The following is a 14,175-nucleotide window of genomic DNA, read 5'->3' on the forward strand; positions in this document are numbered from 1 at the left end:
GGTACATGAGAAGCTGCTCAACATCACTAATTATTAGAGAAATGCAAATCAAAACTACAATGAGGTATCACCTCACACCGGTCAGAATGGCCATCATCAAAAAATCTACAGACAATAAATGCCGGAGAGGATATGGAGAAAAGGGAACTCTCTTGCACTGCTGGTGGGTATAGAAACTGATACAGCCACTGTGTAGAACAGTATGGAGGTTTCTTAAAAAACTAAACATAAAATTACCATATGACCCAGCAATCCCACTACTGGGCATATACCCAAAGAAAACCATAATTCAAAAAGACACACACACCTCAATGTTCATTGCAGCACTATTCACAATAGCCAGGTCATGGAAGCAATTTAAATGCCCACTGACAGAGGAATAAATAAAGAAGATGTGGTACATATATACAATAGGATATTACTCAGCCATATAAAGGGACAAAATTGGGTCATTTGTAGAGACATGGATGGACCTAAAGACTGTTATACAGAGTGAAGTAAGTCAGAAAGAGAAAAACAAATATCATACATTAACGCATATATGTAGAACCTAGAAAAATGGTACAGATGAACCAGTTTGCAAGGCAGAAATAGAGATACAGAAGCACAGAACAAACGTAGGACACCAAGTGGGGAAAGGGGGTGGTGGGATGAACTGGGAGATTGGGATTGACATGTATACACTGATATGTATAAAATGGATAACTAATAAGAAAATAAAGAAAGAAGGAAAGAAAGGAAGAAAGGAAGGAAGGAAGGAAGAAAAAAGAAAGAAAGAAAGGAGAAAGAAGGAAAGAAAGAAAGAAAGAAAAAGAAAATTTTAAAAAAGATACAGATGAACTAATTTACAAAACAGAAACAGGCCCACACACATTGAGTCCTTAAATTAGTTAATCAAACCATGACATGGTATGATTATGAATTTACTTTTAATTTTGAAAATTATTTTTCCTGAGATTAGAAATAATAGAATAAGCAATGGTCTGGGAGGGGTCCTCAAAATCTTTTGTTTATATTATATTATATATTATATTAGGGGATCTTTTTCTAGTATTTTTCAATTGTTTGTAAGTGAATGTGTTGTCTACACCTTTTTTTTTTTTTTTTTTTTTTTTTTTGGTACGCGGGTCTCTTACTGTTGTGGCCTCTCCCGTTGCGGAGCACAGGCTCCGGACGCGCAGGCTCAGCGGCCACGGCTCACGGGCCCAGCCGCTCCGCGGCATGTGGGATCTTCCCGGACCGGGGCACGAACTTGTGTCCCCTGCATCGGCAGGCAGACTCTCAACCACTGCGCCACCAGGGAAGTCCTACACCTTAGTTTTTATTGAAATCTCTATGGCAACTCTCTAATGACAATACAGCAGAGAGCTCCCAGGATGCATGACAGCCTTGCCAGTATGAAGCGTGCTATTGTACTTATGAAAATGTGTCTGCTATTAGAGTCTCCAGGTACATAGGTAACAGGGAATCACTAAGAAGTCAAAGAAAAGGTGAAGTCACAATCCCTTCCCCTGTGTCCCCACGCCACTGCAGAAAGACCAGCAAATCTGCATTTTGCCTCTTCTGTTTCCATAAGCTCTTTTGTTCACTAAAATTGATGTTAATGACTGAGGGAGGGGCTCCCAAGCACCAGAAAAATCACTCCCGTTTTAAATTAATACTAAAATTTAGCAGTAACCATTTTAATCATGATCACATTCTACCCGGATACATCACTGAGAACACTTGCCATTATAAGTACATTCTTCAGAGGGTTATACAAATGGAAGACAACCAGTAAGAAGAGATTCACAGTGAACCAGGGAAATTCAAACTAAAAAGTTACAAATTTAACATAAAATTTTAGAAACTCCTTGAATCAGAAAAGCCTTATTTGCAATTTTAAGGAGTCAATGACTTTAATGTACATCAAATTCGTCTTCTATTATAAGAATTCTAATTTCATTTTTAATTTCCAATACACTCTTATATAGGCAAGCTTCATTTACTCCAAACAATGCTTTTTGTTCCACTTCGTTACTTCACTTTTATATTTTCCTTCTATTAGACAGCTCCTCTTACTGGTCACCAGATGGTTCAGTGAATCTATTCGATCACTTGTCTAGAATAATTTGCACAAGAGAAGTGGCTTGTAAATTAAATTCTTAAAATTGTTTCAAGTGTGTGTGTAAGGGAGTGCGTTGCACAGAAAAAAATACGTATTAAGACAATTAGAAGGGGTGGTAACCTTAGAATCTCTTTAACTAGGGTCCCTCGAGGTGAGTTACATTGCTTTAGGTCACTCATCAGCTCAAGCCTTAAACAAAATTTCCTACTCCCGCTGGTGACTCAAGAGGAAAGGTGGTGAGGGATAGACTGGAAGCTTGGGACTGTCATGTACACACTGCCATACAGAAAATAGCTAGCTAGCAAGGACCCACCGTGTAGCCCAGGGCACTCTGCTCAATACTCTGTAATAACCTCAAGGGGAAAAGAACTGATACTTGTATATGTATAACTGAGTCACTTCGCTGTACACTTGAAACTAACACAACATTGTTAATCGACTATAGTCCAATATATAATAAAATTTTAAATTAAATAAAATATTTAAAAGTGCTCAGAGAAACATCGTCCTGCAGAGCTGGGCCCCCAGTGGAGAGATGTCAGCTGGGTGATGGCCCCTGGAACACGGGAAAACACTGGAAGGGCTCCAACCACAGTTATTCCAGCTGCACGCTGGGATGAAGAGCCTCAGGAAGGAGCTCTCCCCTCTTCCTCCAGAACCCCGTCAGCGCCCCCTATTGGCTGAACCTAACAGAGATTCAGGCGGCAAAGGTCAGCTATGGCTTGCAGAAGCCCAGCCCGAGGGTCACAAAGCGAAATGTAGGGGGATTGGTTTGGAGCTGCAAGACAATACTTGCAACCAGCACACTTAAGGAGCCTTTCAGCTTCCCAGAGGACGCAGCCGCTGGAGTTCTAAGTACGTATCCATTCTACTTTTGTGAAAAATGCCATTGGTAGTTTGATAGCGATTGCATTGAATCTGTAGATTGCTTTGGGTAGTATAGTCACTTTGACGATATTGATTCTTCCAATCCAAGAAGATGGTGTATCTCTCCATCTGTTTGTGTCATCTTTGATTTCTTTCATCAACATCTTATAGTTTTCGGAGTACAGGTCTTTTGCCTCTTTAGGTAGGTTTATTCCTAGGTATTTTATTCTTTTTGGTGCAGTGGTAAATGGGAGTATTTCTTTAATTTCTCTTTAGGATCTTTCATTGTTAGTGTATAGAAATGCAACAGATTTCTGTGTATTTTGTATCCTGCATCTTTACCAAATTCATTGATGAGCTCTAGTACTTTTCTGGTAACATATTTAAGATATGCTATGTCACCTGCAGTGACAGTTTTACTTCTTCTTTTCCAATTTGGATTACTTTTCTTTCTTTTTCTTCTCTGTTTGCTGAGGCAAGGACTTCCAGCACTATGTTGAGTAAAAGTGGCAAGAGGGGACATCCTTGTCTTGTTCCTGATCCTAGAGGAAATGCTTTCAGCCTTTCACTATTGCGTATGACGTTAGCTGTAGGTTTGTCATATATGGCCTTTATTATGTTGAAGTATTTTCCCTCTATGCCCACTTTCTGGAGAGTTTTTTTTATCATAAATGGGTGTGGAGTTTTGTCCAAAGCTTTTTCTACATCTATTGAGATGATCATATGCTTTTTATTCTTCAATTTGCAATTTCTGAAGATCTGAAATTTTTTTAAAGAAATAGAAGAAATTTTAACCTGAGGGGCACTATTCTACATTGCCCCTGCTGTAGGGGCATAATCTGCATGTTAGAATTAATTAGTAAACTATAATGCTTAATCTTAAAAAAAAGTAACATATCCATTAAACAAGTCAAGTGGAGCCTGGCTACGGGTACCCAGGCTAGAGGGTCTGAGAGTCACACCAGGAGTCCACAGGTGCAGCTATGGGGCTGGGACACATGCAGATTACAGTCAGGGATCCAAAGGTGATTAAAGAGGAATTTCTTTCTACTACCTCTTGGATGATATTAAAGCGACTGTAATAAAAAGTCTTTAGAAACATCCATTCAGGTGCTCTTTGTCTCCATCCAATCCCCTCATAGTTTTCTATCTCTTCTCTGCTTCCTCCCCATCTAAAAGGAAAAAAATCTCCCTCTACTCCCAGTCCACTGGCCTTTCTTTCCTCCTCTTTCCCACCGTTGTACTGTTTGGTCATTAATTACAATGAATTAAGTATTAATTCGCACCTTTTGCTGTAATGCATTGTTATTCTTCATTGTGATGGGTTGACAGCACAAATGGCCCCAGTTCTCACCCCCTCAGCTTTCAAGCTCTTTGGCAGGAAACACTGTATCTCCCACCTGCCTTAACACAAGTCTCAGCCATGTGATTTGCTTTGGCCACGGAAATTTGGGGACATGCGACACAAGCAGAGGTTTGAGAAAACATTTGCCCAACTGGATTTGCTCTCATTCCTGCTTTGACACCATGAGAGTATGGCCAGGCTGGCCTGCTGGAGGGTGAGAGATGCTTGGTCCTGGTATCACTCTCATCCTAGCTGGACCTGTGCACAATTCCACCCAAGACCAGATGAATAGACCCCAAGCCCAGCCAGACTCTCTCATTATAGATTGGTGGGTAAGTAAATCCTTATTATTATATTAAGTTCCTGAAATTTGAGGTGATTTGATATACATCATAATCATGGCAACAGGTAACTGATATGCTTTTTAGCAGGAACAAAACAGGGCTGGAAATTATAATATTCTCTTTGGTAGGTTGATGAAAAAAGAAATTCTGTGAACTTTTATTCATTAATAATACTTCAGTTAAATTAAAGCACACAGACAAAAACAAGGACAAATGATAAATATGAGGCAGATGATTAGTGGCTGTTTACAAGAAAAATAAGATAACTATTTATACTTAGAATTGATTCAGAATAACTCCATTTTTAAAAACTTCAAATTTTATATGTAAGCTTTTCATTACAATTCCATGAAAAGTTTCTAAATCTGACAGAAAATTATTAAGAAGACTTAATGTACCCAGAGTTTCCTTTTTAAAAGTTAGGTGAAATTTTGAAAATATTTTTTATCTTGTTTATGCTCTTATTCAGAATTATTCATTACTCTCAGAGACTTTCTCATGCTTATATATCAAAGAGATTGAATGATAAAAGATATAAATCATATCAAAAACAATGAGACTATATTTTTACCCTGCTCAGTCATTCTCCAAGAACTTTGGATAACTAAAAAAATAATTACTAAGATCTGCTTGAAATCTTTCTTGATCAAATATTTCGTAAAAAAACTGGCTTATTCTAGGAGAAAACAAATGAGTAAGCAGAATCTCCCCATTCTTAATTTAAGGGAATTTGAGTTTTCAGCAGATTATTCACAATGAAGGCCAGGAAGGGAAAAAAGGTGTAAAAAAGATGCAGACACCCACCAATGTGCCACCTGCCCAGGGCTCTATGTACCTGGCTTTCAGAGCGCAAGTTATAAAAAAGGAGAAAAACTGATTAACTCAGGCCACAGTCCATGGAAGGTACAATGACTCTAAGAGTTCTCCCCTTCCTGGTACCACTGCTTTCTTCCTTTGTAGACCCTTCCCCATCCTTCTCACCTGCCATCCATGGCCAGACCTCCACGGCGTGTTAAACATCAGCTACACTGAGCATCTTTGGATCAGAGGAATTTCACTGAAGTAGTAAGTACAGAAGCCAACTTGGCATGAGCTGAAGGGTAAATGGTACTGGCTCACAAACAGGGAGAGAGATCAATGGAATAAACAGTGCATCTAGAACACTGGAAACACTGTTCCAGAACATCTGGAAAAGTAGAGATGATAAGAGTTGCATTTCAAATCAGTGAGCAAAGTATTTAATAAAATCGAGACAACCAGGTAGCTATCTGGAAGAGATTAAAGTTGGACCCTTTCTTCAAACCTGACCTCAGGTATATCAATGATTTTAATGTATGAAAAGAAATCATAAAAGAAGAGAAAACAGGTTAGAATTTAAAATATATATATATATATATAATCTCAAAGAGATCTTTCTAATCTTGTTGCATAAATTGAACTAAAGCAAAATAATTTTTTTTCATTATGAGAGCATTTGTCAAAAGATAACGACAAAGTAAGAAAAAGCATTATCAACACATCACAGACAAAAGGTAAATTTCTCTAATACATAAAAGGTTGCTAAAAACAAAATGAAGAATAATTATGGTATGCTTCCATTTGTATACAGAAGGGGAATTCGACATATACATTCATTTATATATAGTTGAAATATCTCTGGAAATATAAATGAGAAATTATTGATTATTGGTTGTCCCAGGGCGGGAGTGTGCTGGAGAACGGCCAGGATTCAGAAAAAAAGAGATTTTTCACACTGTGCCATTGAACTTTTAAATTATGAACTCTGGGAATGTGTTATTTATTCAAAAATAAGTAAAAATTGAATTAAACTTTTTAATTTATAAAAAAACGGATATCCTCATATTTGAATCAGTGTTGTTGGTGCTTGCAACACACAGAAAACTCCTTAAAATCTCAAAGTTTAGCACACACAAGATTTATTTCTCACTCAGGAGAGCCGGGTACATGTTGCATGGCCCTCATACATCTAGTATTCATGACATCTGGAACTAGCAGCCTTTGAGACTGGTCACAATGAAAGACAGGCATGAGAAGTCCAGAACAGACGCATGTCATTTCTGCCAACAATCTATGGGCCAGAGCCAGTCCTGTGGCCCTGAGTGACTGCAGGACGGGGTGTAAGGAAGAGCTCGCATGGGGTCCCTGGCGGTCACGGCTGCACTCTCCACTCCTTAGTAAGTTCGTTTTTAAATAAAGAGCTTATTAATTATAAAGCCTCATACTTTATGTAACTTCTGTTTTGTGTACTTTTGATTCTACCACATTAAAAAACATGTTAATAAAAAATGGGCAGAGGATCTGAGTAAACATTTTACCATGGAAGACATACAGGCGGCGAAGAGGCACGTGAAAAGATGCTCGACGTCACTCGTCACCAGGGAAATGGAAATCAAAACCACACTGAAATATCACCTCACACCTGTCAGAATGGCTATCATCAAAAAAGCAACAAATAAGAAGTGTGGAGAAAAGGAAACCCTCCTGCACTGCTGGTGGGAATGTAAATTGGAGCAGCCGCTATGGAGAACAGTGTGGAGGTTCCTTAAACAAAATGGTTAAAACTACCATATGACCCAGGTGTTCCACCGCTGGGTATTTATCTAAAAAATATGAAAACACTAATTTGAAAAGATATATGAAGGCCTATGTTCCTTGCAGCATTATTTACAATAGACAAGATATGGAAAAGAGCTTAAATGTCCATCAAGAGAGGAATAGATAAAGAAGATGTGGTCCATATATACAATGGAATACTACTCAGCCATTAAAAAGAATGAAATGATGCCATTTGCATCCACATTTGCAGTGTGGATTGACCTGGAGATTATCATATTAAGTGAAGTAAGTCAGACAGAGAAAGATGAATACTGTATGATATTGCTAATATGTGGAATCTTTAAAAAATGCACAAAGAAACAAAACAAAACTTACAAATACAGAGAACAGGTTGGCGGTTATCAGAGGGGAAGAGCATTGGGGTGAGCAAAAATGGTGAAGGGGGTCAATTGTGTGATGAGGGATGGTAACTAGACTCCTGGTGGTGACCATTTTTCAGTAAATACAAACATCAAATTATGATGTTGTATACCTGAAACTAGTATAATGTTATACACCCATTTTACCTCAGTTTAAAAGAGCATATTCAAAGGCATACATTCGGAGTTTGGGATTAACATGCACACACGACTGTATATAAAATGGATAATCCACAAGGACTTACTGTGTAGCACAGGGCACTCTGCTCAACAGTCTGTAATAACCTAAAAGGGAAAAGAATCTGAAAAAGAATGGATACCTGTATATGTATAACTGAGTCACTTTGCTGTGCACCTGAAACTAACACAGCATTGTAAATCAACTATAAAATAAAAATTAATTTTTAAAATAATTTAAATAATAATAAAAAATGAAAAGGCATATTCATGCTTCAAATAAAGATACACAGATGAGAACTCTAGGGTGTCTTAGAATACCGGGTATTTCCTATCTCAAGTGGAGAAGAATGAACTTAGACCTAGAACAGCGATGTGAGTAAACACACAGCCGGTCAGTCTAAACTTGTGTGTGCTTTGCGATGTTTGGGTCCAGTCCTGTTCAGCTGTGCCAGGTAACGCTAAACAGGAGGGGTCCACACAGACACCCGCCAGCAGTGCTTAGAGGCAGGTGAGCTCGCACTGTCCATTTTGTCAGGATGCTCCAGCTGAGTTTTCACACGCACAGCCGCGGACGGCTACTAAGTGTATTCCTCCTCCACAAATGATAGGGAAAGTCGCCGAGAGAGGCAATGCAATGTTCTGCTGGCTACTTTTATCCAAGCTGGAACTGTTCGCGTTCGTCCCCGCTTTTCAACTCTCAGTTCTCCTCGGAGTCCATTTTGCCAAATGGTGCGTTTTCACTTTGCAGCGAGAGAAATGAGGTTATCTCCTAAAAAGCTGAAAGCCATGGAGTAGATGAGTGGCTGGCTTCTAAGCGTGCTTCAGGTACCATGGGGGGGGGGGGGCGTGTGGCCCTGGTTCAGCCGCATACTTCGGCTTATCTCATTTCACAGAAACGCGTATCTACCAGAAAGATCCCTGTATCCAAAGCTGAAGAATGCCCGATGTCCCAAAGAAGACTCAGGGCAGAAGACAGGAACCTTTGGTGACTGGGACCTGGATTGAGGGATTGCTCCCCAGAAGAAGTGAAGAAAAGAACCGGGGAAGAGGTTGGTGCACACTTTAGCAGAGGAGCCAGAGGAGGGGAGGTGTCTCTTAGCGAGTCATTTTCATGAGGCGTGAAGGTGACTGTACGAGCCATGCGTGAACAGGGCATTTTCACCTCTTAAATGTGTGCTGCTTGTATTTACCTGTGTTGAAAACACCACAGGGCCAGGGTGGCTGAACACCAGCAGAATGTTGAGTTATGAGCACACCCTACTGGTTTGGTGTGAGACCACAATAAAAGACAGTAGAAGGTCTCAAAGGTTTTCGGGTGTGTGTGTGCGTGTGTGTGTGTGTGTGTGTGTGTGTGTGTGTGTGTGTGTTTCAAATTATGAACATGATAAAACATACAGTATTTCATAATTTTCATATGACACTAAAATAATAGTGATATGAGTATTGTGTATATTAATACAGATTACTATATAAATACATATAGTCTACAGGATCTAATCCTTTCTGAAGCTTTTGGATGCCTTGCTCTGCCTCCTTTCCCTCTTCTTCTATTTTTAAGACTCTTTTCACGCTGTCAGCTGGCATTTAGTGTCCGCAGGCTTTGAACGCAGCCCAAGGAGGACTCTTGTGAGGGAGTCAGTCTGACCCGGATCCACAGAGACACCTGCACACATCACACTGACACACTGCTCTCGACACACCACCTGTTTTGTTCTCTTTCTGCCTCGGTTTTTGCTTTCATCCAGCAAATTCTTCCAACAGCTGGGTGATGGCGACACATGGAGCCCCCGAGGAGGACATTTTTGCTCCGCACCAGAAACGCAACCCTAATCGCTCCGTCGCATTCGGGGTACAATTTCTACTCCGCGGATCTCTCATCACGTTGGCCGTATTTGAATTAGAAAACAGCAGAGTTTTCAGCCATGCAAGAGGAACACAAATTTATTTAAATGTCAATACGTAGCCATAATTATGTGGTCTGTTCTCCTGTGACTAAGAAATAAATGGATGTGTCACGTGACCCTTTCCAACTGCTCTCTTCCTGAAAGGGAGACATTATCTAAAAACGGTGTGAGGGGCATTGCAGCGGTGAGTGAAGAGTTTCAGATTAGTTCTTTGGTTTCTCAGCAGTAATAGTGACCAAAAGCACATGGCTCTTTTTACATCATGGTTTTACTACCTCTCAATAGGTATGTACTGGAATTTCACTACAACTAGTATTCTCAGCGTCCAGACAATAAGGGATTAGGAATCATTAACGAAATTCCTATTAGTAAATGGGGACAAAGGAAAGCAAATTTATCATTCTACTTTTATGAAGTCCAAACTTTTTGGTTCAGAGATCAGATAACTATATGGATACAATGGTACAAAAGGAATTTCTTCCCAACTTGTTTATCTGTCAGGCATAATAAATAATTGTGTGACCAAATAGTAAACCTCTTCCAATATAATAAAGTAAAACCCAACAAAGCTCATGTAACTACAAAATGTAATTAATATTTGGCAGTGTTTGCCTTCCATTTGTTTTTGGCTCAAAACTAACTCTGAAATTCCAACCACATTATTCATTTTACAGTGGCAGCATTCCTGAATTTGAGGCTCACTCTTTTAAAACTTTGACTCATACTATGTTTTGAAAATTGAAATCTGATAGACAATTGGGTAAAAATGGCAAGGTAAATTCCACGAGCCCAGGCGCTGTGCCTCTCTCTAGGGGCCTCTGTGAAATGCAATATGCATCCTGCTACCAGATGAGCCTAACAAAGCAGAGCTGGAACCGTATCACTCGAAAGCCGTTAGTGGCTCCCCCAATTACCTACACAATTAAATCCTTAAGTCTTGTCCTCACATACAAAGTCCTCTTCCATCAACATCTCCATCTATACTTCTATTATTCTCGTTTGGACATTCCTAAGTTCCAACCTCACTGAATTACTTTTCTTGTTGTTTTTTTTTTCCTGATTCATAAAGTTTTTTTCTCTTATATACATGTACTTTTTAAATTGAGATAGAGTTGATTTACAGTGTTGTGTAAGTTTCAGGTGTACAGCACAGTGTTTCAGTTATATATTCTTTTTCAGATTCTTTTCCCTTACAGGTTATTACAAACCACTGACTATATTTCCCTGCACTATATACTAGGTCCTTGTTGGTTCTCTATTTTATATACAGTAATTTGTAAGTGTTCATCCCAAACTCCTAATTTATCCCTCCGGCCACATTTCCGCTTTGGTAACCATACTTTTTTTTCTATGTCTATGGGTTTATTTCTGTTTCATAAATAAGTTCATCTGTATCTTTTTCTTAGATTCCACATAAGCACTGCCATATGTTTGTCCTTCTCTGTCTGGTGTACTTCACTTAGTATGATCATCTCTAGGTCCATCCATGTTGCTGCAAATGGCATTATTTCTTTCTTTCTTATGGCTGAGTAATATTCCATTGTATAATATGTACCACACCTTCTTTATCATTCATCTGTCAGGGGACATTTAGGTGGCTTCCATGTCTTGGCTATTGTAAATAGGGCTGCAATGAACATAGAGGTGCATGTGTCTTTAGAATGATGGTTTTCTCTGGATATACGCCCAGGAGTGGGATTGCTGGGTCATATGCGGTAGTTCTATTTTTACTTTCTTGAGGAACCGCCATAGTGTTCTCCACAGTGGCTGCATGAACTTACATTCCCACCAACAGTATAGCAGGGTTCCTTTTTCAAATGGACAGCCTAGAAGAAACGGACAAATTCTTAGAAGGCTGAATTATTTTCTACGTCTTCAAATTCATCTGCTGCTTTCCCCTATGTAACTCTAATGCCATCCAACAGCTACCATGGGCCAATTCAAATTCCATTCCAACTACATTTAAGAGTAGAGATGAGGACAACAGCGTTGAGTAGCGGCTGCCATTGGTGCAGGCTTGTCACGGGCCAAGCACTGAACAGAGCCCTTCCCACCTGCCGTAGGTCCTGCCTTCCTCTGGACAACTGGGGTGGTAGGCTCTGCTGTCAATGAAAAATGGAGACATTGTTATAACCTGTCCAAGGTCTCATACCTTATATGCAGAAGAGCTCAGATGGCAAATACCTTCTTTCTCAGAAGAGTTTTTTGATTTCTCAAACGTTATAAACCGACTTTATCCAGGTATGTCAGGCAGAACTCTTAGGCTGCTTTTGCTAGAAATTGTGGTCACCAGCAATGTTTAGCCTATGAGTCAACAGCCATTCATATTCCTGTTCTGGAAGGTCAGAAAGGCCCAGCGTCCTGTCCCCTTAGAGGTCTGGCTGCCACCAGGCAGGAAAGCTTCACTTTCACCAGAGCCAGATTCCAGAAGCAAGATTATATTTACCTTAATTCCAGGAAAGGGCAACCCGAAGCCACTGTGTTACCGGTTGGATACAAAATTTTCTTTTTTTTTTTTTTTTAATTTAGCTAGACTAGCAGTTCTTAGTATGATCTCTAAGTCTCTTTCAGGGAATCTGCAAGGTCAAAACGATCCTGTAATAACACTTAGCTATTATTTGTCTCTTATCAGGGTTTCAGCATCTACACTGATGACGCAAAAGCAATGGCGAGTAAAACTGTCGGAGTCTTTGCACAAATAAAGGCAGAGGTACCAAACTGTCCTGGGGCGTCCTGTGTTCTTCACTGCCAGTGTATTCACGGGGTAGACAAATCCCACTTAAAATGGCCTTGAGAAAGCAATCAAACGTACTAATTTTATTACACCGAGACCCTTGAAAAAGTGTCTCATTAGTGTGCTGTGTGCAAAATGGAAAATTTCATGCAAAATTTAGAAGTTTAGAACTTTGTCTTCTTCACCATATTGGCAGTCTCCCAATACTTTTAAATTTTTCTCATGAGATTGGTGGTTATATTAATGATTCTATGTATGTGTGTGTTTATTAAAATGAAGTGTATTAACATTTGGAAGATCTGGATAAGTTGGTGCACCTATATTTCATAATGGCCAATGTGTGATGTTACAGACTCATGTGTGGATAAGCAGTCCCTTTGATCTTAATGGAACAGAATACAAAATGATCATGGATATAGTTTCAAATTTCCCACTGTAACTAATCTTCAGTAAACTACCACTTGTTATGTTGTGATATAATATCAAAAAAATCCAAAATTATTTGCAAAGGATACTTAAGTTACTTTTTTTCCAGCTACATAAATCAGATGAGGTTTGATGTCAGATTTTCTTCATGTGCTCCAACCAAAACAATGTATCTCAACAAACTGAACATGTGAGAACCAGGCATCTTCTAATAATCCAGACACTAAAGAACTTTTCAAAAAAGTAAAGTAATGTCACTCTTGCCATTTTTGGTTTTTAAGAATAAAGTTATTTTTCATAAATATTTATGTTTAACCCATTATCACTATTTTTAAATTAATAAAAACTTTAGTTCCTTATTTTCTATTTCATAGTATATGTTCTTATGGGATTTTCAATCAATTTTAAGAGTATACATGGATTCTGAGACCAAAAAGATTATATACAATTGAGCTAGGCCCTCAGTTTTACAGATAAAAACAATGAGCTTTGCTGGATTTTTATGCACTGTTCTCAAAAGGGAGAACATGTCTGGGAAACACCTAAGCTGACACGTGTATCTTGAATATCTTATTTTCACCAAGAGAGGCCATTTTAACATTTCCCGTGGTAAATAGAGAACATCTAACTCACAAATTAGAACCATTTCTGATATTCACTGTGTGATGGGAAAAGCCTCATGTGTTGACCACGACAGAGCATGTATAGTCACCAGAACTTGGGATTTCTCCTTAGAATATTAGCTGACAACACGTGGAGTTTACATTCCCCATTAGAATTCAAAATTCATCAACTGAGTTTTAACTTAATCCAAATGAGAAACATGTTATACTACGCACCAACGCTGAAGTATCAAAAATAAAATTATAGACATTGAAACCACCAACCAGATGACACCTCTCTTTGAATCTCTTCAGGTCTTGAATGTGCCTCTTCCAGGATACCTAGTTATGTATTCTGCCATTTTTGTATTGAAAACTTTGTGCATTTGTTTTGCTTCCTGTTGTTTTCAAAAATTCTGACATGTTACCCATCCATCCACTACAGATAGATATAAGATATGATGACTGGGTAAGCGAGTCCTCCGAAACAGGAGAAATCTAACAAGAATGCCAGCAGGAAGCTGGTCAGGTGGACCCTGCATTTCCAGAAATACACAAGGAGAGACAGGAAATAAATAGTAAAGAAGAGATGGATATTCCAACGGTAAATGAAATGCAGCAATGAGAACCTAGGATCAGACAATATTTGGACACATAAAAAGTTTTATTT

The 14,175-nt window shown here is 39.0% G+C and overlaps 1 protein-coding gene across 3 annotated transcripts in view; it reads right to left on the reverse strand.

Annotated features, from left to right (window-relative positions):
• The window catches only part of PDGFC (platelet derived growth factor C), a 374,883-nt gene that overhangs the window by 46,561 nt on the left and 314,147 nt on the right, over window positions 1-14,175 (reverse strand). Inside the window, exon 7 of one of the 3 annotated variants that reach the window (XM_067035423.1) lies at window positions 11,749-11,842. The exons of 1 other annotated variant lie outside the window; for it this stretch is intronic. In XM_067035423.1, the coding sequence (XP_066891524.1) occupies window positions 11,764-11,842 (79 nt within the window). In that variant the 3' untranslated portion in view covers window positions 11,749-11,763. Of the gene's footprint in view, window positions 1-11,748; window positions 11,846-14,175 lie in introns of those variants that run through there. One more of the 3 variants, XM_067035422.1, reaches the window with a different exon arrangement.

The sequence above is a fragment of the Kogia breviceps genome, chromosome 6 (assembly GCF_026419965.1).
Source record: "Kogia breviceps isolate mKogBre1 chromosome 6, mKogBre1 haplotype 1, whole genome shotgun sequence".
In the NCBI taxonomy this organism is placed as follows: domain Eukaryota; kingdom Metazoa; phylum Chordata; class Mammalia; order Artiodactyla; family Physeteridae; genus Kogia; species Kogia breviceps.